The sequence below is a fragment of the Leuciscus leuciscus genome (genome assembly GCF_965113295.1).
Source record: "Leuciscus leuciscus genome assembly, chromosome: 7".
Lineage (NCBI taxonomy): Eukaryota > Metazoa > Chordata > Actinopteri > Cypriniformes > Leuciscidae > Leuciscus > Leuciscus leuciscus.
Genome location: NC_138731.1, coordinates 17,142,076 through 17,167,241, shown reverse-complemented (window position 1 = coordinate 17,167,241; position 25,166 = coordinate 17,142,076). Strand labels below are relative to the sequence as shown.

General features: G+C 36.6%; 2 protein-coding genes across 2 annotated transcripts in view; both read left to right on the top strand.

Annotated features, from left to right (window-relative positions):
• Window positions 1–12,274, top strand: part of LOC309503164 (uncharacterized protein) — a 111,120-nt gene extending 98,846 nt beyond the window's left edge. The window contains exons 2-6 of the mRNA XM_082175888.1: window positions 9,320–9,628; window positions 9,787–9,910; window positions 10,578–10,620; window positions 10,727–10,771; window positions 11,012–12,274. Of these exons, the coding sequence (XP_082032014.1) occupies window positions 9,320–9,628; window positions 9,787–9,910; window positions 10,578–10,620; window positions 10,727–10,771; window positions 11,012–11,038 (548 nt within the window). The 3' untranslated portion in view covers window positions 11,039–12,274. The remainder of the gene's footprint in view (window positions 1–9,319; window positions 9,629–9,786; window positions 9,911–10,577; window positions 10,621–10,726; window positions 10,772–11,011) is intronic.
• A 9,424-nt stretch (window positions 12,275–21,698) lies between these two features.
• Window positions 21,699–25,064, top strand: LOC309503167 (uncharacterized protein). The gene is made up of 6 exons (XM_082175891.1): window positions 21,699–22,153; window positions 22,509–22,817; window positions 22,976–23,084; window positions 23,749–23,791; window positions 23,903–23,947; window positions 24,185–25,064. Exons 1-6 carry the CDS (start codon window positions 22,084–22,086, stop codon window positions 24,209–24,211), a joined length of 603 nt encoding a protein of 200 aa, XP_082032017.1. The 5' UTR covers window positions 21,699–22,083; the 3' UTR covers window positions 24,212–25,064.
• Window positions 25,065–25,166: the final 102 nt, after the last annotated feature.

Sequence of the window (25,166 nt, the reverse complement as noted above, 5' to 3'; positions counted from 1 at the left end):
ATAAATAATCTTCTAGATCCCTCGCCCCGCTCACCTTCATGTCGTTCCATAACTTATGACTTTCTTTCTTTTGTGGAACTGGAATCTTAATGTAGAATGTTTGAATGTACGCAGTTTTAAATGAGATCTCACATGGATGTGACCTTTCACATCTGTTCAGAACACTTGAAATATAGCGCACAAGTCATACAGCTAACTGGGAACACTCAAAACTTTGGCTAATGTTCTGGCAAGGTTCTATCAAAGTTATGAACACACATTCTTCAAGGTAATAGAATATGTTCATTCAAAGTTCTGATCTTTAATAATGTTCTCAAAATGTTGTATTATGTATACATCGTTCATGAAAGATTTTTTTTCTGAAATGTTTTAGTTGGATGTTTTCATCTAAATGTTGCTGCTTGTTTCAGAACATTCAGAGAACATTCAAAAGTAAAATTCCCATAATGTTTGCAAAATCATAAAATGGAAAGTTTCCTTAATGATCATATAGTATAACCAAGAAAAATGTTTTATTGAAACATAAAAAAAACACACAAAAAAACAAGATGGTTTAATAGTTAGCAAAACATTCTTAGAACATATTTTTGATAGCTGGGTATGCACTACTTTGATTGTGCTTACGCACCATTAACATTCTTAAAAAATTCTGCTTTTGTATTCCACTGACAACATACAATCAAATAAATTATCGAAATATAAATTTTGGGTGAACTATCACTTCAACCTAACAATGCATTAGCTGCTTCTCATAGCAACAAGTCTCTCTTGTGGTTAGCCTTACTTAAATGCAGAATTTTGATGAGATGTGGTTTTGCCAAATGACTGATCAAATTGAAATGATATCCATGTTTATTCCACACAGGGACCCTTTTCTTTTTAAAAAGAAAAAAGAGCCTTGTCATATCAAAAGGAAAGGGTTTGGTGTTGTGTGTATGCTAATTTGATCATGAGTTTCTAAACACTTGAAACATATACACACTGAAATAATTCCAAAATACTTTGTCTTCAAGTAAGTGCATTCACTGAGCGGTATAGATTTATTTGTAAGACTTGCCAATCATGCAGAGCATATAGTGGCTTACTTAACCCAGACTTTGTCCTTTCTCATAATGTCTTTCAGCCAAGAGTGCCTGGTAATCAGAACAGCACATAATTGCTTTCTCCACAGCTACTGTTTTAACAGCATCTGCATAAATTCACTTCATGAATAAATAGTCTGTCACAGATGCATCTACTATTCAATCTCATGTACTACACATTTAACACCATCTAGTCAGATATTCAGAAACAAGGTCAGTGGGGATGACGCCTTTGTTTTTCTTCCTGTATGATCCCTTTATCTTTTTCTAAGATAGTCTCTGTAAAAACAACACAAGTGAAAACTTTCCTGTCTGTCAATGTGAGGCAGTTTCCCTCCCATCAAAGAGAATGTCAGAAGCATGAAAGCCAGATGTCCTACACAGCTGATCAGTTTCATACAGTACATGTCATTAAGGCGGTTTTTCTGTTTCTGCACACTTACTAAAGATGCTTCAGACCTTTTATCATTAATCTGTTACACTGTGGACACATCTGATATGTATTTGATTTGAGCATCCTTTAAAATAATTTGCTTTGGCTGTAAGCATTCACTTAGAAACAAATTCCCAAAATAATTAAGGCATATAACCAATCAATCGACCAAATGTCCTTTACAAATACTGTTTTCCTCAACATTAACTTTTTGACCACATCATTGTAGCATATTGGACATGGCAACTTTTCAATGAATAAATGCAATTTGATAAGGTATAATAAAGCATATCAGGATCAAGAGCAACAAAGGTAGTGGGATATTTGTGTGTTTTTCACAACCCACATTACTTTTGTGCTTTACAGAAAAATATTGCTTTAATAATGTCTTAAATTCCATAAGGTCCTTTAGGTGCAGGTGAAGGAAGATGGAGCGGGGAGAGGGTAGATCCATATAACTTTAATAACACAGTAGTGAAGGGGGGGTGGAGGAAACAGAAAAAGGTCAATTGAAGAAGATGCAGGAGGAAGAGTCCATGGAGGAATGTGAGTAAGAGTCCACGGAGGAGCCACAGAGCAACCAAGATAAGGACACAGAGGAAGACTCACAGCAGAAGCGATGGAGGGAGGAGCCAGGCACCGACCCACATCCTAACCATGAGGAAAGTCCGTCGCAGAACCGATAGAGGGAGAAGCCAGGGTGGAGCCTCGGCAGTGAGTCCGTGTGGAATCAAGGGGACTGTGGAGCTGTGAGAGCTGGAGACCTGGGCTGAGTCGAGGGGCCGAAAAGACACAGGGTGACACTGCAGGTCTGGAGAGCTAAGGCTGAGCTGGTAGCTTGTGGGACAGAGGAGCTGAAGGGAGCCGGAAGAGGGGGAACTGAAGAGGTTGGCGGAACCACCATAGACGGAGCAAAGGAACTGATGGGAGCCAGCAGAGATGAAGTTGTGGAACTGGAAGGACCTGTAGGAAGAGGGGGGCTAGGCAGGACCAACAGCAATGAAGGAGACAGGGAGCTGGACGGGACCAGCGACGACAAAAGAGACAGGGGGCTCGACGGGACCAGCGCGATTGGAGATTGGAGCACTGAACTGGCATAGTCAATGTCGTCATCTATTCCTGGGTTGAATCAAACACTCCTCCATGGCTGGTGAACAAGCCAGGAGGGTTGGGAAAAGACCTGGAAACCTACCCCATAAAAACATTGCCAAGATGGACAGTTTCTTGCGTATATATCTTTAAGCTTTCGTATAATGGCAATGACAATTTTATTTGTATAGCACCATTAAATACAACCCAATAATAAAATAATAATAAAATATGATGCAAGAGTGCTTCAACATAGATTGTATGCCTTATCAAACAAATATACGCTTTTTAACTTAGATTTAAAAAACAGATATGGAGGGAGCTTATCTGAAAGAAATGGGCATATCCAATGCAATATGCAATATTTGCATATTGAATGACACCACAATCACAGGCACTCCTGTCTGGTCAAGATTAGATTTCTTAATTAGTAATTAAGGACCAATGAGTAAGCTGAAAAATCTCATCTCATCACCACACGCAGCTGCTGAGAAACTGTCCAAGTATCACTGCTCCAGTGATACTTGGACTCAAAGCAAGTTAAAGACGACTGTGGCAAGAAATAAAAAATAAAATAATATAAAATAACATAGTAGTGGAGAAAAATGCCTGGCCTAAAAGTTGTTCAGTGATTTAAGGTGAATGGTCCTTCCTTGCTGACTTTATATTGAAACTAATCAACAACAGAACGCTTGCTTGATTATCTCGTATCTTCCTGCTGTAGCAAATTAGCTCATAAGGAAAATATTAATAATTGTTCATAACTTGTTATGAATAATTATGAATATTTGGATCAGTTAATCGGATTAACTTGATGTAGCTTCATTAACATTACAACCAATTAATCAGTTCATCCTGTGAACCCTCAATATTGGTTATTAATTGATTAATAAAAATGTTAATTTCTGGGGTTGGGAAATAACTTTCTTACTGTACAGTACTACAAAGAACATTTAGTCAAAATCTCGAAATCATTAAATAGACCTTGTTTGCAGGGCAGATAATCAGAACCAAATACCAATCAACTAAAATCAACTAAATCACAAACATAACTCATCTAAACATATACACATTCGCACAATCACACATACATGGGTAAAATTTAAAGTGACAGGATGAAACCGTAAACATGGAATGAAGCTATAACTATGAAAAGAACCATCAACTTATTATTTTCAGAGCACCTCATTAAATGTATACTTGCATGGCCTTTGCAGTGAAATAATTTTGTGAAATTCCTGAAGGATTTTGATGGTTCCATGAGTTTCAAACGATTTCTTCTGCGTTGAAGGAAGAAATGGTGATGAACTTGAATGGTTTGTTTGACTCTGTTCTGGTTCAAGGTTTTCTCTCTCTCCATGAGCACATGGTTGGAGTGCTGGTCGGTAGAGGCCACGCAGAGCAAGCAGGAAAAGGGAGGAAGTCGGAAGAGTGGATGGTAAAGTTGCAGTTTTCTTCTGAGTTGGAATGAAGAAATTACAGTCTGACTCTGTTGGGAGAGTGAAGGCCTAGCAGGTCATGATGGCCCCCGGTGGGGGTCCACACAGACATCAACCCGAAGAAGCATAAGTAGAAGCCAGAAGAAGAAGAGGGGGGTCACTGTGAATTTGTCTCTAATAAAGCCTGAGAAAAGTCCCACCTCTCCGGGTTTGCTTGACCAATTAGAAGGGTGAAATTTCCAAGCGGGGAAATTCCTCTGTTGGCGATTTATGGATCTTTGTTTCAAACGTGCCAATTTGCATGTGCAGCTGCATTGGTTGCTGAAGAAAAAACTATGAAAGATTCTTGTAATACTAATATGTTGCACAGCTATCGACATATCATATACACGATCATTTCGGACCAAACATGGTATAGGTGAGGTTACATTGACCGTTGGTTCGATCATAAAATACACAGTATCAAAAAAATTATAGAATTAAAAGACAATACACAAGACAGTAAATCATTCACACAATGTTCTGCGATGCATGTTCATTGAATCAAATTAATGCAGGAAAGTCTGTTTTAAGGTCTGTTTCTGTCTTCCCTATATGGTAACATTTTTAACAGCAATAAAACCATCTTATCTGATGGTATGGATCTTGCCCTAGTTGGGGGGATGGGAGCATAGATCCCAGAGTGAGTTTTAAATAGTATTTGTTAAAGGAACACTCCACCGTTTTTTGAAATAGGGCTTATTCACCTTCTTTCCTACATTTAGATAGGTGGGCAAATGCATTTTTGTCTCAGTGCATGCATTGTTTTAGTTTGACAGGGTCGGCGCTAGCTTAGCTTAGCATAATGAATGGAATCCTTTGTTGCCAGCTAGCATGTCCTGAGTAAAAGTGATATAAAAAATTTAAAAAACCCACCTAATTACTTCTTGTGGCCTGCGTATTCACAACAAGTACAAATAGCGATGCAGATTAACACTAGACGATTTCCTATGCAGATATTGACTTGGGACTATATTAGGGGGAAGCACAGGTGAAGCACTGCTACTTGGGCGCAGAGATATCATGCCCAAGTAGCAGTGCTTCGGCCTAATATAGTCCTTAATATATAAGTCAATATCTGCCTAGGAAATCGCCTAGTGTTAATCTGCATCACTATTTGTACTTGTTGTGAATACGCAGGCCACAAGAAGTAATTAGGTGGGTTTTAAAAAAAAATGATATCACTTTTACTCAGGACATGCTAGCTGGCAACAAAGGATTCCATTCATTGTGCTAAGCTAAGCTAGCGCAGACCCTGTCAAACTAAAACAATGCATGCACTGAGACAAAAATGCATTTGCCCACCTATCTAAATGTAGGAAAGAAAGTGAATAAGCCCTATTTCAAAAAACGGTGGAGTGTTCCTTTAAATATAACAAATAATTGTGTCTGATTTGTCTCAGTTGTTACCAAGGCCGCCTTAATGCACGGGCTTACCTGGGCTGAAGCCCAGGGGCCTCCCAAGTTCAGGGGCCTCCCATGTTCAGGTTCATGATGAGCTGAAAAGGTCATAGCCTATTGTTTTAACTTGTCAGATTTTGTCGCTGTATGTCGCTAGTCGCTTGTGGGTGTTGGTAGTGCTGTCGCTCTAATGTTATTGTTAAGGTGCGTTCACACCAAACGCGAATAGAGCGTCTGGCGCGAGTGATTTCAGTGTTGTAAAGACGCGTTTACGCGCGTCTAGAGGTCCCGCGGCGCGAATGAGGCGAGACTGCTCGTCTGGCCACATCTATACAAAACACCACCACAAGTGATATTATACAACTATATCATTTTAATTTGACTAGGAATTAGGCTCAAAAGAAACAGTATGCTGTTGGGAGAGTGTTTTTATATTACACACAGCAGTGTTCAGGGATTAAATCATTTACTAGATTAACGATCGATCAATCTACAAATTAAACTCACTCAAACTGTCATCAATTACTAAAACGTCATCCGAATTTGACAAATAGGCTAATACATTTTCTTGTCCCTAATAGTCAACATAATGCACTGTAAAATGAACTGCAGCAGTGCTAAACTTGCATCATAAAACTACAACACTCGAACTATAAATGTATGAATTAAACTCACTGAGACTGTCGACAGTTTCTTTTCCATGCATCATTTTATTATATCCATGTTTGTGGTTAGTTACAGTCAAATCATATAAAACAGTGAAATCGCCCTTGAACTCTTCGGTCTTGCCGATTCACATGCAATTTCACTCCAGACGGTGACGGGAGCTGAGCTCCACTGAAAGGCTTCTTTCCTATTGGTCGTCGCTCGCGAAAATCGCTTCTCATTTGCATAAAGTTTAAATTTAGTTGCTGTGTGTGGTTGTTAAATAAAGTGTCTTGTGTGTTTATGTGCTCAGTGATATGTTAATAACAATATTAAAATGAAAAACAATATTTTTAAAAATCACTGTTGTAGGTCTCGAAAGAAACTAATGCATTTTGGGATGTGTGTTTATGTGCTCAGTGATATGTTAATAACAATATTAAAATGAAAAACAATATTTTTAAAAATCACTGTTGTAGGTCTCGAAAGAAACTAATGCATTTTGGGATGTAGATTATCTATAGATAGGCTATTACACTTTTTTTAAATGAGACTCTTTAAATTGAGGGGATGGGGGGCCTACAAAACCTCTCAGCCCCGGGGCCTAACATTAGGTTAAGGCGGCTCTGGTTGTTACAATGCAGACACTCATGTTTATTGTAGTACAAAAAGTTATTGTGTGCAAAAGTCAGCAGAGATTGAGAATGTGAAATGGTGATGGTCTCACAGAGATGCAACACCTCCCCCTTTGTGGTTGATGTGGGAAGTGGTATTTATTAGTGGTTAATTATGAGCCTCAGTAATACCAGGAGCTAAGGTGTAAAGTTGTCATCCCGTTACACATTATTCATGAGGAAATTAGTTATCCATACTGATTTTTCAGTTGACGAAAATGTCCTTGATATGTGGTCTCTCATTGTGTTATGCTGGTCTGTTGGATAGTTGTGGATAACATCTGAATAAAGACATTATTCATTTCCCTTCAACTCATGAGTCAGTGTAACCTTCAAAAAATGGTGTTAGTCAAAATATGTAAATAAGTATATACAGTCAGCTGGTCATTATGGCATTAAATAACCCATCGGACTGTACTAATGTGCACAACATGCTACATACACAGCTACTTGCTAAAGAAATATATGGCAATGTGAACCATCGATTGTAGTATCAATTATTTTATTATCTTATTGATTGGATTAAAGTTTGAAGAGCCTCAGACTGTGAACTGTTTTTGTTTATTTGTTATGAATGTGAAGTGATCTTGGTCATGAGAAACATTTTAAGCATCAGCTTTGTGTGTGGTTAGTTATTCCGACCACAAAACATGCTTCCTGCTTTACTGTTATAGAGAAACATGACTGCTGCACTTCAGAAAACAAGTTAATGTTATACATTTACATACTGCAAGATTTTAGCCACAAGACTCTACTGCTTCTTCTTTTTTTTTTTTTTATTAAGGCAAAATGGGCTACATGGCTACATATTCATTTATATTTATCTATAAAACCACAGGAGTTTATCTAACCTTCAATTGTCAAATCTAATCAATTCAATTATCAGAATTTTTTTGTAGACACATAATTCATTTTTTGTATTGGTTAAATATTTGAATTTCCCAATGTTGAAAAAATGGTGCTTGTTCATTTTGAATAATGTTACTTCATAAACTGACAGCAAACCAAACAATAAAGATGTAGTGATTAAACTTATGTCACATCAGTAACATGCTCACAATTAAGTTGAAAGATTTTGATTAAACAAACTAAAGCTTAGTAACATTACTTACACTTAAACAAATACAACAGTTAGTTGACCAGATTTTTTTAATTATACAAAAAGAAAGTGTTCTCTAGTGGAACTGTGAATAGGCTAACTGTGTACTTCATATCTGAGAATGTGTGAAGTGTATGTGCACATAAAATATTCACATAATAAAGGTTTTTCATTCGCTTAAAACACATCGCTCTCTGGCAATTAGTCAGACAAGTAGTCATTGCATAAACTTAGTCTTAACTTTAACTTCTGTTAAGACTGTGTCTTAAGAACTATATAGTCTGATAAACTAGTTTATCAAGGAGTTATCAGTCATTTTTCAGATTCAAATTAGACCAGCCTATGGTTTTATGTAACTGACTTAAAAAAAAGTTATGACCAGTCTTGATTAGGTTGTAAATCTGGTTGACAAGCTAGACTTGTTAGATGTATATTGAGCAAAGCTTTAATAAAATCTGCAGAGCTTTTTGCATAAAAAGCAGAGCAATACTCAGTTTCAAGAGTAACATAGAGCAGAGCCAGAGAAAAATATAACATAGTAACGAAGTTTTTTTTTTTTTCGAAAGTGAAGTTTTTTTTCGAATGAACAAGCGTGAGCTGTTTAATAAGACAAGTAAACACGGTAGACAGTGACAGGATGTGACGGTTCTGCTGTGGAAAATGAGCTCTGTGGTTTCACTGGTCACTGAAGACAAGAGCACAAAACTAATACTATTATATTTGTTGCCATCCATTTTATACTGTAGATGTGAGCATTGCATTTAGGTGACCTGTGTTTGAAATTACATGTTTAACAATTATTCTAATTCTAAAAACTATTCTTAATAATTAAGTATTTTTCTCATCAGCTGTCTTAGTCATTGCCATCTCTCTTCACTTCTTCCTTTACTAGTTCAGTCTCTACAGCACGTCTACAAGCCTTCAAGATACTGAGCGGACAGTAAGACAGTTTATAGGCCTACTCCTTTACAGCCCTTAAACTGAGTGTCCTGTTATGGCAAATTTTCAAACCAGGATTCTTCATCTGGATCTCTGTGTCATCATTATTCTCCTGACTTACACAGGTACTGATTTAAGATCAAGATTTATTACCTCCTCACTTGTTTTCTGGTGTCTCAAAACGATGAATGTAGCCTTTGCATGTTTGTATAAAGCCTAACATAGTTTGATGACTAAATAATAATATTATTTAACATTTTTACAATTTAGTGGAGTTGTTGAAAAAAGTTGTATCCTAATGTGTGTTTTTTAATCAGGGTTTAAAGATTAAGCACCATATGAACAGTGTTGTGTGTTTTATAAGTTTTTCTACTGCATGATGACAGTGAAATTCTTTTCACAAGTTTACCATCCAGGGATGCGTTTTTCAGATACATTGTAAGCCTTAGTAGTTGTTTAATTTTCTGTCTTTTCATCAGATTATTCCAAATCAAATCAAGAGCGAAGCATTCGGCAGCACATCAACAAAACAGTGTTTGTGGGGGAAACAGTGACACTTTACTGCAACAAAACCCCATTTGATGAAGATTTCACATGGAAAATGAACAGCTCTGTTATTTTTAGTTATGACTCGTTCAGTAACATAACTATGAGAAACTTCAGCTCAAACAGGATTCACATCAACCCAGCCGTTTCAAAAGAATTAAAAATACATCAAATACAAGCGTCTGATGCAGGAAACTACACCTGTTATCCAGCAGCAACAAGATGGACATTAACAATAACAGGTTACTCCATGATTTCATTTATTTGATTTGTTTTCTAAAAATGAAAAACAAATAAAGGGCATTTATTATAGAGGAAATATAAGTATATGTGTTTAACTAGTGACTATCTAAGTGCTGCTTTACCGATATCATGTGTGTTTGACTCTTTTGTGTGTCAGAAAACAGACCAGCGTCTCTCAAACAAATGCCGCTCTACATCATCATCATCATCATCATCATCATCTCATGTTCTGGAGTTATTATGGTCTTTCTGATAATCAGCTTCAGCGTCTGCATTCACAGGTGAGAGACATTGAGTTTTTAATCAACATTTCTTCCTTCAGCAACAGTGACATGTAGTTCCAGCTTCTCAACAGCTTTACCCATGCTATAGAATAATGAACTGCTTCCTTCTTTAATGTTTTCTGACTTTTTACATGATTTGCTACTTTTCAAATGTTTATTTGTAGGCAGTGTCTATTTAAAATGAGTAGAAATAGCCAGCTTTATCGGCAAAAGTTATTTTCATTAACTCAGCCAACAGCTGGTTACATATTTTACCTTTACCTTTACAAGCTGTTCACTTGTATTTACATTTTGTTTGAATATAGAATCTATAAGTATTTGCACTTCTTCTTAAATACCACCTGATATATGTTTATTGATGTGGGGCCTATTCTTTTAGATATTGATTATATTATTTAACTCTTGTCCAGGACCCAAACATTCAGTTTTAAAATAATAAACTTTATAACAAAAATATTAATTTCAAAAGTGTTATTTTGTGGAAATATTTTGTGTATATTTAGTATTTATAAAATGCTAGCTAAATTAGCCTTAGCAAAACATTATCCATTTTTAAAATGTAAATTCCATCACATTAAATTTTTAATGGGCAAATGAAGTAAACTTGTGGGAAAAGTGTGTTTTAAGAGACATTCTGTTGTTCTCCAAATGTTCATTGTAACAGGAAATTGAAGCAGAAGATCAGCTCTGGATCACATGAGGAGGATGTAAGTATTTACCACAGGTTATTATTAGGCTCCTGTATCTTTCCTCGTTTGAGAAGTTAAAGTTCTTGTGATATGTTTTCTTTCTATTTGTGCATGATCTGCCCAGGTGAAGATGATCTCTCACGTTGACAGACACACAATAACAGCCTGTGTAAGTCAGTTCAACTTGACCTCCTACACACCTCATTCCTGTCTGTTCACTGGTTCATCTATTTATGCCCCCCCCCCAACTGCTGCAAAACATAAATTGTAAAACAAAAGTTTAAAATTACTTATTTACATGTAGTTAATAGTGTAATTTTTAATATCAGTTAAATGGTAATTTCTGAATTGCACAGCAGAGCTGAAATGTTGTTCGTGTTTGACTTGTTTTTCTCTTTGTTTTCATCAGGTCTACAGTCTTCATACAGTTTCATGAACATGATCTTTCCTTCTCAAGACACCAGTTTATGTGTCTGCCACTCATCAGATGAGCATCTCAATACAGGAAGATGTTTGTCAGTCATTTTCATGTGTTAGAACAGGACTGTCCCAAGAATCAGTACAGTCTCAAAGGATCTGTATGTGCATGTGGTTTTTGTCCCTAAAATGCTATTTGCTTATTTACTTAAAATATTAAGCATATAAATGTCCTTCTCATTTTCAGAGGAACATGAATTTTAAACTTTGATATGTTTGACTATACTATAATTTACCATTATAATCAGGATGTTGCCAGGTGAAAAGAACACAGATCTGACAGCGTAAACAGGGTGATTGACTGATGGTTTGTTGCAAATCATTTTTTTTAACAAATGTGAACAGAAATAATTTTGTTCTATTAAATTTGACTTACAGTATTGCTGATGTGACTGACAGTGCAGATACAGACTTCGGGAGTTCTTACTGCAGGAGAATGTACTCAGTTACCTATTATCCAGTTATAATTATCTCAGTTATCCCTGAGATAACAGGAACGTGTACTGTGTCGCTAGACGCATTGGGAAAACTCCTTTTTCTCAGATTTACTGAAGCTTATAGAATCACACAGTGTAACTGCACGAACCAATGGCTGAGCAGCATAGCTGCCTGAAACTTTGTCATGAAAGCCCGCTAGAGGCCGCCAATATGGGCAGGGCTACCCCTCTGGATAATGCGGGCATTCTGCCATAGGAACTCAGGTCAAGTCGACTGAAGCAATGAACACCGAGTAATGCAGCATGACAGCACGGCAAGTTACTCAGTACTCGTTCCCGTTATCTCAGGGAACCAACTAAGGTTACGCAAGTAACCGAGAACGTTCCCTATCGACATGGTTCACTCGTACTGCGTTGTTAGACACATTGGGAACCCAGTCCAATCGCGGCGTGCTTATAACTGCGGAACGACAATCGTTCTAAGGCCTTGGCCCAGGACGCTTGAATAAGGGCCCAAAGGGCACCAAGGTAAGGTAGGGTGAGGTAACCGCCCGGTACTAAGAGACTCAGACCGTATGTCGGAGCCACAAGGAAGGGTTCTAGTTCATGTAGAGGTCAAATATGACCAAAACTCACATCTCAGTTTTCTTTGATTTCTTCATCTAGATTTGGCAGGTGTGATTTCTTAATTGGTTAATTGTCACAACTGCTTATACCATAAGACTGATATGGTCCTAAACGTTTGTGATGTACCTATATGTAAATGATGTGTGCATGAACCAAAAAAAAGTTGTTTATTTCTAATGATTACTATGCCTCTACGTATCCATGTCATGCCATCTTGAGTCACTGAAATTTCACGTGGTCTGTCCTGCTATTTCCCACCAGGAAAGTCTTATTCAGCATCAATTTTTAAAATGTTAATTGGACTTTGTTTGTAATTAGACTTAAGTCACAGTCTCTGTAAAATGACAAGTGAAAACTTTCCTGACTGTCAATGTAAGACAGTTTCCCTCCCATCAAAGAGAATCCTGTCAGAAGCGAAAGCCAGATGTCATACACAGCTGATCAGTTTCATATAGTACATGTCATGAAGGCTGTTTTTCTGTTTCTGCACACTTACTAAAGATGCTTCAGACCTTTAATCATTAATCTGTTACACTGTGCGTACATTTTGAAACAAATTTAGAAAAATAATTAAAGCACAAAACCGGAACCAATCAACATGTCCTTTACAAATTCTGTTCTCCTCAACATTAACTTTTTGACCATCATTGTAGCATATTGGACATGGCAACTTTTCAATGAATAAATGCAATTTGATGAGGTATAATAAAGCATATAAGGATCAAGAGCAACAAAGGTAGTGGGATATTTGTGTCACGAATCAAGCCTCTGTGTTTCCTCCCACTCACCACCAGAGGGCTCCATCTCCCAAATATTAACATTACACATTTTCACTCCATTTCCCATAAACCCGTGAGCTGGTACTGATTATCTGTACACCTGCCACTCATCACCCGGACTATTATACTGATTCCTCGTTTACTGATCCTGGACTGTTCTACTCGTTTTGACACTCTGCTTCATGCTATTGTGACCCTGCTTCGTTTGACTGGATGTATGTTTCACTGTTTGCTGCCTGCCCGCCCATCGACTACGATTGTGGACTGCCTCAGATATATCCTTTTCTGGTGATTGACCCCTGCCTGATTGTGTTACGTTTACTATTACCAATAAAGATACTGCAAATGGATCTCAACGACACTGCCTCATCATTACAGTTTGTGTGTTTTTCACAACACGCATTACTTTTTTGCTTTACAGAAAAATATTACTGTAATAATGTCTTAAATTCCATAAGGTCCTAGGTGCAGGTGAAGGCAGATGGCGCAGAGAGAGGTAGATACATTTAACTTTAGCAAAAAAGGCAATCCAACTTGAAAACAACACGACAGCTTTACCAAAGAAAATATCAGATCAGAATTAAACTGAGGCCTTAAATACACAGGAGATAACGAGGAAGGGCAGGTGAACATAACTGGTAACCAAGGTGTTACAAGCTCTCCCAGTCTAGGGTTGGGAGAGGGTAACAGGTTCAAATTAAATTAAAAAAAGAAACGTAAACGTGGAGGATTCCCTTCAGTCCTCTGCCTCAGAAATGTGAGCCAGCCACTTGATGATGCAAAATAAAGTCACTTAATTTAAGTTAAACAAAGAAAATGGAAGCAATCAATCTTCAGGAGAAGGTCTAGCCAAAACAACAAATAAAGGGGTTACTTACTAAAGGGGTTACTTACTTCTCCTTCTTGGAAGGAGAAATAAATCAGCTATACAGGTAGAAGAAGAAAAATAACCATGTGCTTCCCTCCACTCCCTGACTAACTAAAAACATGGATAAATGTATTACAAAAGAAAAAGTGGCACCCACTCCCTTCAGCTTCTCATAACATAAAAAGTTCATATAAGATAGATACAATACATTTCAATACCGAAACAATGTTAGGAAGTAAAGTGAAAAATCACTACCTGATAGCAAAAGAACTACAATGCTGTTTTGACACCAGAGCACACACAAACAACAAGGTGTGCAAATTAACTGCAATACACAAGGCCAGCACACCAGTTTTACACTCAAATGCAGGAACACAGGGTGACACCCCAGGTCTGAAGGGCCAAGGCGGAGCTGGCAGCTCGTGGGACAGAGGAGCTGAAGGGAGCCGGAAGAGGCGGAACTGAAGAGGTTGGCGGAGCCACCATAGGTGGAGCAGAGGAGCTAATGGGAGCCAGCAGAGATGAAGGTGAGGAACTGGAAGGAGTTGGAGGAAGAGGGAGGCTAGCAATGAAGGAGACAGGGGACTGGACGGGACCAGTGGCGACGAAGGAGAGAGGGGATGGATGGGACCAGTGGCGACAAAGGAGAAATGGTGCTGGATGGGACCATCAGTGACAAAGGAGACAGGAGGCTGGACGGGACCAGCAGTGACAAAGGAGAAATGGGATGGTTGGGACCAGTGGCGACGAAGGAGACAAGGGATGGTTGGGACCAGTGGCGACGAAGGAGACAGGGTATCCTACCGTTAATGCAGCGTCAGATGTTTATACTTCCACTTTCTGTAGTGAATAATTGACTGGGGTTTGAGACTTCTTCACCGGCATAACTCTAGAGCAAAGTTGGCACTTGCTTATGTGATATCCACAAGCTCGCCTTCATGGTTTAAAATGTAAATATTTCCAATATTATGAGAAAATTTCCTTTTAAAATGATGGACAGAGATTTACATTTTGCAAGCATCATTTCCCGTGATGAAATCAAGTAGATTATTAACAATTATAAACATTATAAATTATTAATTATTAACAAGTACGCAAAACACCCCAACCCCCAAAAAATTATACAAAAAGAATGTGTTCTCTAGTGGAACTGTGCATGTATATTTCATAGGATGTGTGTAGTGTATCGTCACATAAAATATTCAATTCAATAAAGGTTTTTCATTTGCATCTACAATTATCACACATGGCTCTTATAATTCAGACAAGTGACCATTGCAAAAACTTAGTCTCAACTTTAACTTCTGTTAAGACTGTCTTAATAACTAGCCTAATAAACTAGTTTTACAAATTTTTGTGATTCAAATGCAACATACAGTTTTATGTAACTGACTAAAAAAAAGTTATGACCAGTCTTGATTAGGTTGTAAATTTGGTTGATAAGGGTAAATACATAATGTCCGTTAGATGTCTATTATGCTTTAATAAAATCTGCAAAGCTTTTTGAGGTAAAACCAGAGTAATACTCAGTTTCAAGAGTAAAATAGAGCAGAGAAAAATATAACATAGAAATTAAGAATATTTTTGCTTGTGTTTAAGTAAACACAAAGTCGAACATGAACAAGCGTGAGCTGTTTAATAAGACAAGTAAACACGGTAGACAGTGACAGGATGTGACGATTCTGCTGTGGAAAATGAGCTCTGTGGTTTCACTGGTCAATGAAGACAAGAGCACAAAACTAATCCGATTATATTGTTACAATCCATTATATATGTACACATTATATATGTGAGCATTGCATTTAGGTGACCTGTGTTTGGATTTACATATTTAATAATTATTATAATTCTAAAACTATTCTTAATAATTAAGTAGGCTACCCTTACGAAAAAGAAGTAGGCCTATACTTCAAGTTGATTTTATGAAGTATACTTAAGTAATGTTCAAGTATGTTTTTAAGTATACTTTATGTAGTAAGTATACTAATATCAATGTGTACTTGTAGTAAACTTGTAAGTGTACTATTTCAATACTGTTTGGGACTAAACTGGCCCACTTTTAGTATATAAAAAGTATACATTTAAGTGTACTATAAGTGTAACAAACTTTCCTCATTTGTAATGCATCTGTACTAAAAGTGAACTTATAAGTATACTAGTAGTTTACTATTTTTACACAAGTAGTATTTTTTTGTTTATGAAAGTACACACTGAAGTGCACTCTCAGTAAACTAGTAGTTTGGTAGTTTATACTGCAAGTATACTTGTAATTTTTCTTTAAGTGACCATAACATTATACTTATAGTTTACTATTTATATATTATTTTTGCACTTGCAGTATACTACTATGTTCAAATGTAGATATTATTTTTTATACTTGAAAAATACATTTAACTGTAGGCCTACTTTAAATAATTATAAAAACATTTTATTTTAGCTTTATGCATCCTTTTTATCAACACTTGAATGTCGGTAAGTTTCATAAAGAAAGGCAACACTTTAAACAAAAAGTTGAGAAAATAACATTTTTGTCAAAGACTACGCCTTGATCTGATTCAGAACGATGATCAAAACACAGATGGAGTAGATCGAGTCCAACACCCCCACAGCTTCACTGTCGTTTTCTCTTCATGGGTTCGACATTTAATTTGGTAACATTAAGCAGATTTGATTTACATGCTGTTTAATGTTTGATGATCACGTTATTTTACATTTGCATGAGCAATCTTCTATCACTTGGCCTGCGTCCCAATCAGTGGCGTCATGCCCATTCAAAGTGCATGGAACATTTATCGGCACGTGCCCCCTCAGATTTTTCCTCCCTGATAATTTTTTTGTCACAACTTTATTCCTATTATGCTCCATAATATACCAGAGCCTATGACGACTCAAATGTATTCTTCTGGATGTGTAATAAATCGGTCAGCAATGCATCAGTCCGCCCCTTTTTCCTATGGTGTCTGTGTATATCAAATCTAGAGCACGCGCGTAGCGCTCTAGAATCTGTGCTGTGTATGTTCAAGCAACTCACTCGTCTCGCACGTTGAGCTGGCAATGTTTTACACAGGGACGGACTGGGGCTAAAAAACAGCCCTGGACTTTCTCCCAAATAGGCCCATCATCCGGCCATTCGCCTCTAGCCGTGTGCGACAGACACTAGCCAGAATGTCCTGATACTACTATGCCACAATACTGTAGCCTATCAGACAAGGTATTCACAGCAAGTATCTCAAAACCAATGATGATAATTGGGGTTGTGTTTATTAATGAAGCCTCAGCCTTCAATTAAAAACAAAAAATCTACAATGCCATAAAATACAAATAATGAAATGTCACTGTACTAATTTGTTCCTTTTAGGTACTAATTTGTCCTTTTTATATGTACCATTAAGGTACCAATATGGTACAAAAATGTAGGCTACCTTTTAAAAAGGTACAGCCCCAGTGACAGCTTTCGTACCTTTTTTTCTGAGAGTGTATACAGTAACCCCAAATTACACAAACTTGTAATAATAAAACATATAGTTACTATATACCAGAGTCCAACCTTTTTGTGTGCGAGGGCTACCTCAAGGGATAAAATAATCTAGAAGATTTTTTTTTTGTTATACTCCAATATTTATTATACATAACATGGTGAAGCTTTTTTACTTTTCACCATCATATGGGAAATAATAAAATATCTTGATATTCTGGTTCAGACTTACAAGCGTTTAAAAACAAAAACAATTCCTGCAAAATTCTGAAAATATTTATTGATTTTTTTGTTGATTTTCTATAAACCTATTGTATGTGTTATCAAAAACAGTAGCCCAAACATTTAGTATTTAAATATAAATGAAAAAAATCAATAAAAAAATAAACTGCCATAACTTCTAAACAAAACATTACTGCATCTACATTTAATATACCGTATATTAACATAACAGCATTTTTAATATGAATACAGGCACATTTCTGCCAAAAAAGTTTGTTTTACTAAAGTTAATTCATAAGTTTTCATAAGTGAAATGTCTATAGCTGGTTTGTTCTCGGAACAATGTTTCGCCTGTTTGTTTGTTTTTTTGCGTCAATATGTTGAGAATATCAGCGCTGTTTCATCTGGCTTTTTACAAGCTTAAATCACATAGTCATTTGTGGGTTTATAATAGAGATAGAGAATTCTGCGCTGAATTTAAATGCTTCTCAGTGGATCGCGCAGCTCTGTGTAATAATCAGGGCCGGCGCTCCGCACACGCACATCACGCACTGCGCGTAGGGCACCAAGTGCTTGGGGGGGCACCAAAAATTCTGGGTCGTGAAAAATCATCACAATAGGGTACTAGTATAAATAACAAATAAAATATGTCTAAAGCATGTTAATATTGGGTTTAAGTGGTCGTTCAATGAGGCCTATTATATGTTGATCCGACGAAAATTATGTGTGTATTTAAGTGGTCCAGTGGTAGAATTTTTGCCAAGCGTGTCAGAGGTTCTGAGTTCTAGTCCGCACTCATATCGTTTTTTTTTTGTTTTTTTTTTATCAAAACCGATTATGTTTTTTAGTGGTTGTATATCAGGCAGGGACACTTTTTGTGCTTTTTGTTTTCTAATTGTACCGGAGCGAATAGAGAGTCTCTCCACAACGGATTGAAACGCGCGTCTGAGTGAAGGCTGTGCGCGAGCCAGAAACAAACATAGTATCCGCGCCACTGATCGCTCGGCAACGAGCACTTTGATCAGTTGATTTAAAAAAACAACACATTCCAGCGCTAGATCGACTCTTATTTAAAAAACGAATGAAATGAATGCTCTGCTGGTTAACTGGAGATGTTTTGTTTGTTTGTATTGGTACATTCGTGCCGCGAGATGTTTCAAAAGTGGTGGGGACATGTCCTACCCGCAAATTACGCCTATGCGTATGCATGTCCAGGGGCGTCGCTATAGTAGTGCAATAGATCCGGGGCTTTAGCCCTGCATGGCTAAAATCTTTCTTTTTTTTTTTCTTTTTTTACTTTTTACTTTGAAACTGCAATTAGAAGGAAAAAAAACCCCACAATCTCAGTGTTTGTATATTTTCATATTCACAGAGTTGTCAAATTATGTACAGAATTATTATATTGTGCCTGACCTTTGCACTTTTAACTTTCTGTGTTTACATTGTTCAGTTCCAAATCTGTGTTTTTAGTAATTGTGGTGGTATTTGGTATTTATAATTTTAACCTTTATATTATTTATTTCTTTTCATGTTTGGTGCCATTGTTAATGTAAAATTATTTATTTGCAGCAGTTATTTTGGAAGTAAAGAGAACCTAACTAAGAAATTCTGAATGGTTGTTATTCCCTTGGTGGGTGGGGGGGGGCACCACCAAGCATTTGTGCTTAGGGCACCCAAATGGCTAGCGCCGGCCCTGGTAATAATGTTCGTGTGATCGAGATCAGCCCGCACAGCTGCTTTGTCCGCGATCGCTGTTTTTTTGGGCCGAGCTAATAATGCTCTGCTCAGATCAAACAAGTTTGAGCGTTTGCCATTTGATGTTTCTCATACGCAACGCAAATGACAGCGTATAATCAAAGAGAGTTGGGTAATTTTGTAGAGGCAAAAGTTCAAATTGAAACGTTTAGTTGAAAAGGTCGCAAAATTATACTATTTATTCGTAGTCTGGAACCCCGACGGCAAGTTGGAGCTATTTATAGAATGTGTTTAGCGGGCAACTCACAGGCACCACGTTGGAGAGCCACTGCTATTCAAATATTAATGTAAGCAAATTTAAAAGTGCAGCCTAAAACTAACTTTCTGTCAGTGGCTAGTAGGCCGACTCTTCTTCCTCAGTTGTTGTTTTTTACACGTAGCATATAAGTGATCGTATTAGTGCCCCTGCTGTTGGCTGTTCATATTGCTTTTCACATTTCTTTGCACAAGTTTTCTATAATAGATAGCCTATATTTCTCAAATCTGTGAGGCACAAGCTGAGTTTCGGCGCCCTCCAGTTCACAATCATGCAAGTGATTGTGCCGGCGCCTTATTACATCGTCTGTTTATCAACAAATGGTTGATAAAACATTGATCAAAATTAAGATACAATTTATACAAAACGAAAATCTTTTAAAAATAGTCTTTCTACGAAACAAAACTCAATGAAGTGGTCAAAATCATGTCTTACCCGCTGCATGTCTCCAGTCATATTGTGCATCTCATGATCATTATCTTTCTCATGCTGCATGCTCTCTTTCATAACCAACATTGATTAAATAAAAAAAATAACATTAGCCTATAATATTTAAACATAAATATGAAACTAAATGTTTTCTTTAATGGCTACAACACATATACAGTAGGCCTACAGAGAAATGTCATGTCTTGTCATCAGCCACAACATTATGACGTCACATATTTTCCAACCCAGCCCCCAGCCCCCCTCGCATGAAACAGCTTCCAGCGCGCCTGCGCACAGATTGTTAGTCCGTCCCTGGTTTTACAGATGGTCTTGAAGTGGTAAGTGGGCAAAGCAACAAATCGGCATTGAATTAGTTATCGGATGATATTAAAAGGTAGTGGGATTATTTGTGGTTGACCTGGAAATTTTAACTTGATCAAAAAGTTATGGATTTGATATTAGCTGCGAATTCAGAGCATTAACTTAAGTTGTGTCAGTGTAACATTAGGCTACCGATAGCTAGCCTAGTCTAACCGTAAACTAGTTAACGTTACTGCCATACAAAGCCATAGTAACGTTATCTGATCGGTTTTGATTACTTTTTTACATTTCTGTCAAATATTAACCATTTTCAAATAAACGGGGTAGTGTGTTAACCTTATTCAGCACTGAAATCTGTCAAACTTCTTTCAAAGTCCTTCATCACATATTAATAATAAAATAACTTAATTTCAGAGCACCACAAAGTCAGACCTCAGCACCTTTATGTACCTTTAATGTAAGATCGTTCTTAGGTCACATACCAATTATCATAACATAAAAACTGCAATACTGTTTTTAAAATCATGTGTAGTAGGCCTAAGTGTACAGTAAGTGTGTGTGTAAACATGCTTTAATGAAGTAGACTTCAAAAGCTTTTGAATTTGAGCTTACATTTCTTTCATCAACCTGTCTTTTACATAAACTTACAAAATAGATACTTTAACTTAGTCCTCAGATAGAGGAGGGTTGCTGCTATAGCTCCGTTAAGGTATTTCTGTCCCTCCCAAACTGCATTGAAATGGTATATTTAGCAGCCAGAATAAAAAAAAATTCAGGGGGAGAAACCCGCTGACCCCTCCTAACATGATCCATATCACCCGTCAGAAAACAATTGCAACGTCTCAGATTGTGCCCCCCCCCAGAATTTGGGCTTGCATGACGCCCCTGGTCCCAATGTGCATACTATCCCTCCTAAATAGTATGTGACATTAGTAATTGTCAATACTATTTAGGGCAGATAGGGCGGATAGTATGCACATTTGGACGCAGGGTTGGTTTAGCTTTTTCTTCTCCTTTGTTTTGATCCTGAGATTCTGTACTAGAAGTTGTCATATAGCGCCCCCTTAACCATATAACAGTGAAAACATGGATGGCTTGAAAATTCTGTCAATAGTGGGGAAAGAGTAAAGTAGAATTAAAGTAAATTCCTATGTACACTACCAGTGGACTAGCCTACACAAAAATTCGGATACGTAGAATTAGAAACATATCTGTTTTTTGATCGAGTAGCCTATTAAATATACTTTTTTTTAACATAGTTTTTCATAAACAGTCTTATGAAACTTACATTGTTTGAAAATATTGATTAGAATATTGATATAAAACAGATATGTTTCTTATCAATATAATCATAATAATAATAATATATTCTTATAAATATTTTCAAACAATGTAAGTTTCATAAGACTGTATATGAAAAACTATGTTAAAAAAAAGTATAGGCTACTCGATCAATAGAGTTAACACAACTACAAGCCAAGTTTGAATACTTAAGTATATCTCGATCAAAAGATTGAGTACAAGTACAGGCCAAATGTACTTGGACTTTTCTCTCAGTATAAGTGAAGTACACTTAAGTGTAATTTTAAGTATATTTCTGAGAAGTATATAAAATGTATACTGAAAGTATTTCTTATTTTTAGTTTAAAAGAAGTATACTAATACAACACTTGAATACTTCTTTTTCGTAAGGGTATGTCTTAGTCATTGCCCTCTATCTTCACTTCCTCCCTTACTAGTTCAGGCGCTACAGCACGTCTACAAGCCTTTAAGATACTGAGCGGACAGTGTGATAGTTTATACTCCTTCACAGCCCCTAAACTGAGTGTCCTGTTATGGCAAATTTTCAAACCAGGATTCTTCATCTGGATCTCTGTGTCATCATTTTTCTCCTGACCTATTCAGGTACTGATTTAAGATCAAGATTTCTTTCCTCTTCTTACTTACGTCTCAAAGCCGATAAATAGGATGAAGCCTTTCCATGTTGGTATAAAGCCCAACATAGTTTGATGACTAAATAATATTATTATTTATTGTTGAAAAAAGTTGTATCATAATGTGTGTGTTTTTTTTTATCAGGGTTTAAAGATTAAGCACTATATGAACAGTGCTGTGTGTCTCATGAGTTTTTGCTAATTTTTTTAGTTTTTCTACTGCATGATGACAGTGAAATTCTTTTCACAATTTTACCATCCAGGGATGTGTTTTTCAGATGCACTGTAAGCCTTAATAGTTGTTTAATTTTCTGTCTTTTCATCAGATTATTCCAAATCAAATCAAGAGCGAAGCATTCGGCAGCACATCAACAAAACAGTGTTTGTGGGGGAAACAGTGACACTTTACTGCAACAAAACCCCATTTGATGAAGATTTCACATGGAAAATGAACAGCTCTGTTATTTTTAGTTATCACTCGACCAATAACAGAACTATGAGAAACTTCAGCTCAAACAGGATTCACATCAACCCAGCCGTTTCAAAAGAATTAAAAATACATCAAATACAAGCGTCTGATGCAGGAAACTACACCTGTCTTCCAGCAGCAATAAGATGGACATTAACAATAACAGGTTACTCCATGATTTCATTTATTTGATTTGTTTTCTAAAAATGAAAAACAAATAAAGGGCATTTATTATAGAAGAAATATAAGTATATATGTTTAACTAGTGACTATCTAAGTGCTGCTTTACCGATATCATGTGTGTTTGACTCTTTTGTGTGTCAGAAAACAGACCAGCGTCTCTCAAACAAATGCCGCTCTACATCATCATCATCTCATGTTCTGGAGTTATTATGGTCTTTCTGATAATCAGCATCAGCGTCTGCATTCACAGGTGAGAGACATTGAGTTTTTAATCAACATTTCTTCCTTCAGCAACAGTGACATGCAGTTCCAGCTTCTCAACAGCTTTACCCATGCTATAGAATAATGAACTGCTTCCTTCTTTAATGTTTTCTGACTTTTTACATGATTTGCTACTTTTCAAATGTTTATTTGTAGGCAGTGTCTATTTAAAATGAGTAGAAATAGCCAGCTTTATCGGCAAAAGCTATTTTCATTAACTCCTCCAACAGCTGGTTACATATTTTACCTTTACTCTTCACTTGTATTTACATTTTGTTTGAATATAGAGTCTATCAGTATTTGCACTTCTTCTTAAATACCACCTGATATATGTTTATTGATGTGGGGCCTATTCTTTTAGATATTGATTATATTATTTATCTCTTGTGTGGGACCCAAACATTCAATTTTAAAATAATAAACTTTATAACAAAAATATTATTATTTATAACAAATAATAGTTATTTTGTGAAATAATTTGTGTATATTTAGGATTTATAAAATGCTAGCTAAATTAGCCTTAGCAAAACATTATCCATTTTTGAAATGTAAATTCCATTACATTAACTTGTTAATGGGCAAATGAAGTAAACTTGTGGGAAAAGTGTGTTTTAAGAGACATTCTGCTGTTCTCCAAATGTTCATTGTAACAGGAAATTGAGGCAGAAGATCAGCTCTGGATCACATGAGGAGGATGTAAGTATTTACCACATCACAGGTTATTATTACGCTCCTGTATCTTTCCTGGTTTGAGAAGTTAAAGTTATTGTGATATGTTTTCTTTCTATTTGTGCATGATCTGCCCAGGTGAAGATGATCTCTCCCATTGACAGACACACAATAACAGCCTGTGTAAGTCAGTTCAACTTGACCTCCTACACACCTCAATCCTGTCTGTTCACTGGTTCATCTAGTTATGGCCCCCAACTGCTGCAAAACATAAATTGTAAAACACAAGTTGTAAAATCCCTTATTTACATGTAGTTAATAGTGTAATTTTTAATATCAGTTAAATGGCAATTTCTGAATTGCACAGTAGAGCTGAAATGTTGTTTGTGTTTGACTTGTTTTTCTCTTTGTTTTCATCAGGTCTACAGTCTTCATACAGTTTCATGAACATGATCTTTCCTTCTCAAGACACCAGTTTATGTGTCTGCCACTCATCAGATGAGCATCTCAATACAGGAAGATGTTTGTCAGTCATTTTCATGTGTTAGAACAGGACTGTCCCAAGAATCAGTACAGTCTCAAAGGATCTGTATGTGCATGTGTTTGTGTCCCTTAAATGCTATTTGCTTAAAATATTAATCATATAAATGTCCTTTTAATTTTCAGAGGAACATGAATTTTAAACTTTGATATGTTTGACTATACTATAATTTACCATTATAATCAGGATGTTGCCAGGTGAAAAGAACACAGATCTGACAGGGTAAACAGGGTGATAGACTGATGGTTTGTTGCAAAGAAAGTTTTTAACAAATGTGAACACAGAAATAATTTTGTTCTATTAAATTTGACTTATTGCTGATGTGACTGACAATGTAACCTCGGTTCCCTGAGATAACAGGAACGTGTACTGTGTCGCTAGATGCATTGGGAAAACTCCTTTTTCTACGATTTACTGAAGCTTATAGAATCATGCAGTGATAGATGGTGTATGAAAGAAAAAAAAGTTGTTTATATCTAATGAATACGTATCCATGTCATGCCATCTTGAGTCACTGAAATTTCACGTGGTCTGTCCTGCTATTTCCCACCGGGAAAGTCTTATTCAGCATCAATTTTTAACATTTTTAAAGGGATAGTTCACTTTGAAATAAAATGTTGGTATGTTTTAGCTTACTTCAAGGGCATCAAGATGTAGGTGTCTTTTTTTCCGCAGTAGTTTCAATTTTGATATTTTTAGGTCAAACCGTTCTTGTCTGTCAGTCATATAATGCAGGTCTATGGTCACTGTCTCAAAGAGCATGCACAGAGTCCAAATTAAAACAATTCCCCATCGTCCAAATTAAACAATTCCCCATCGTAAGTACACATTGATGGCCTAAGACACGAAATGAGCGGTTTG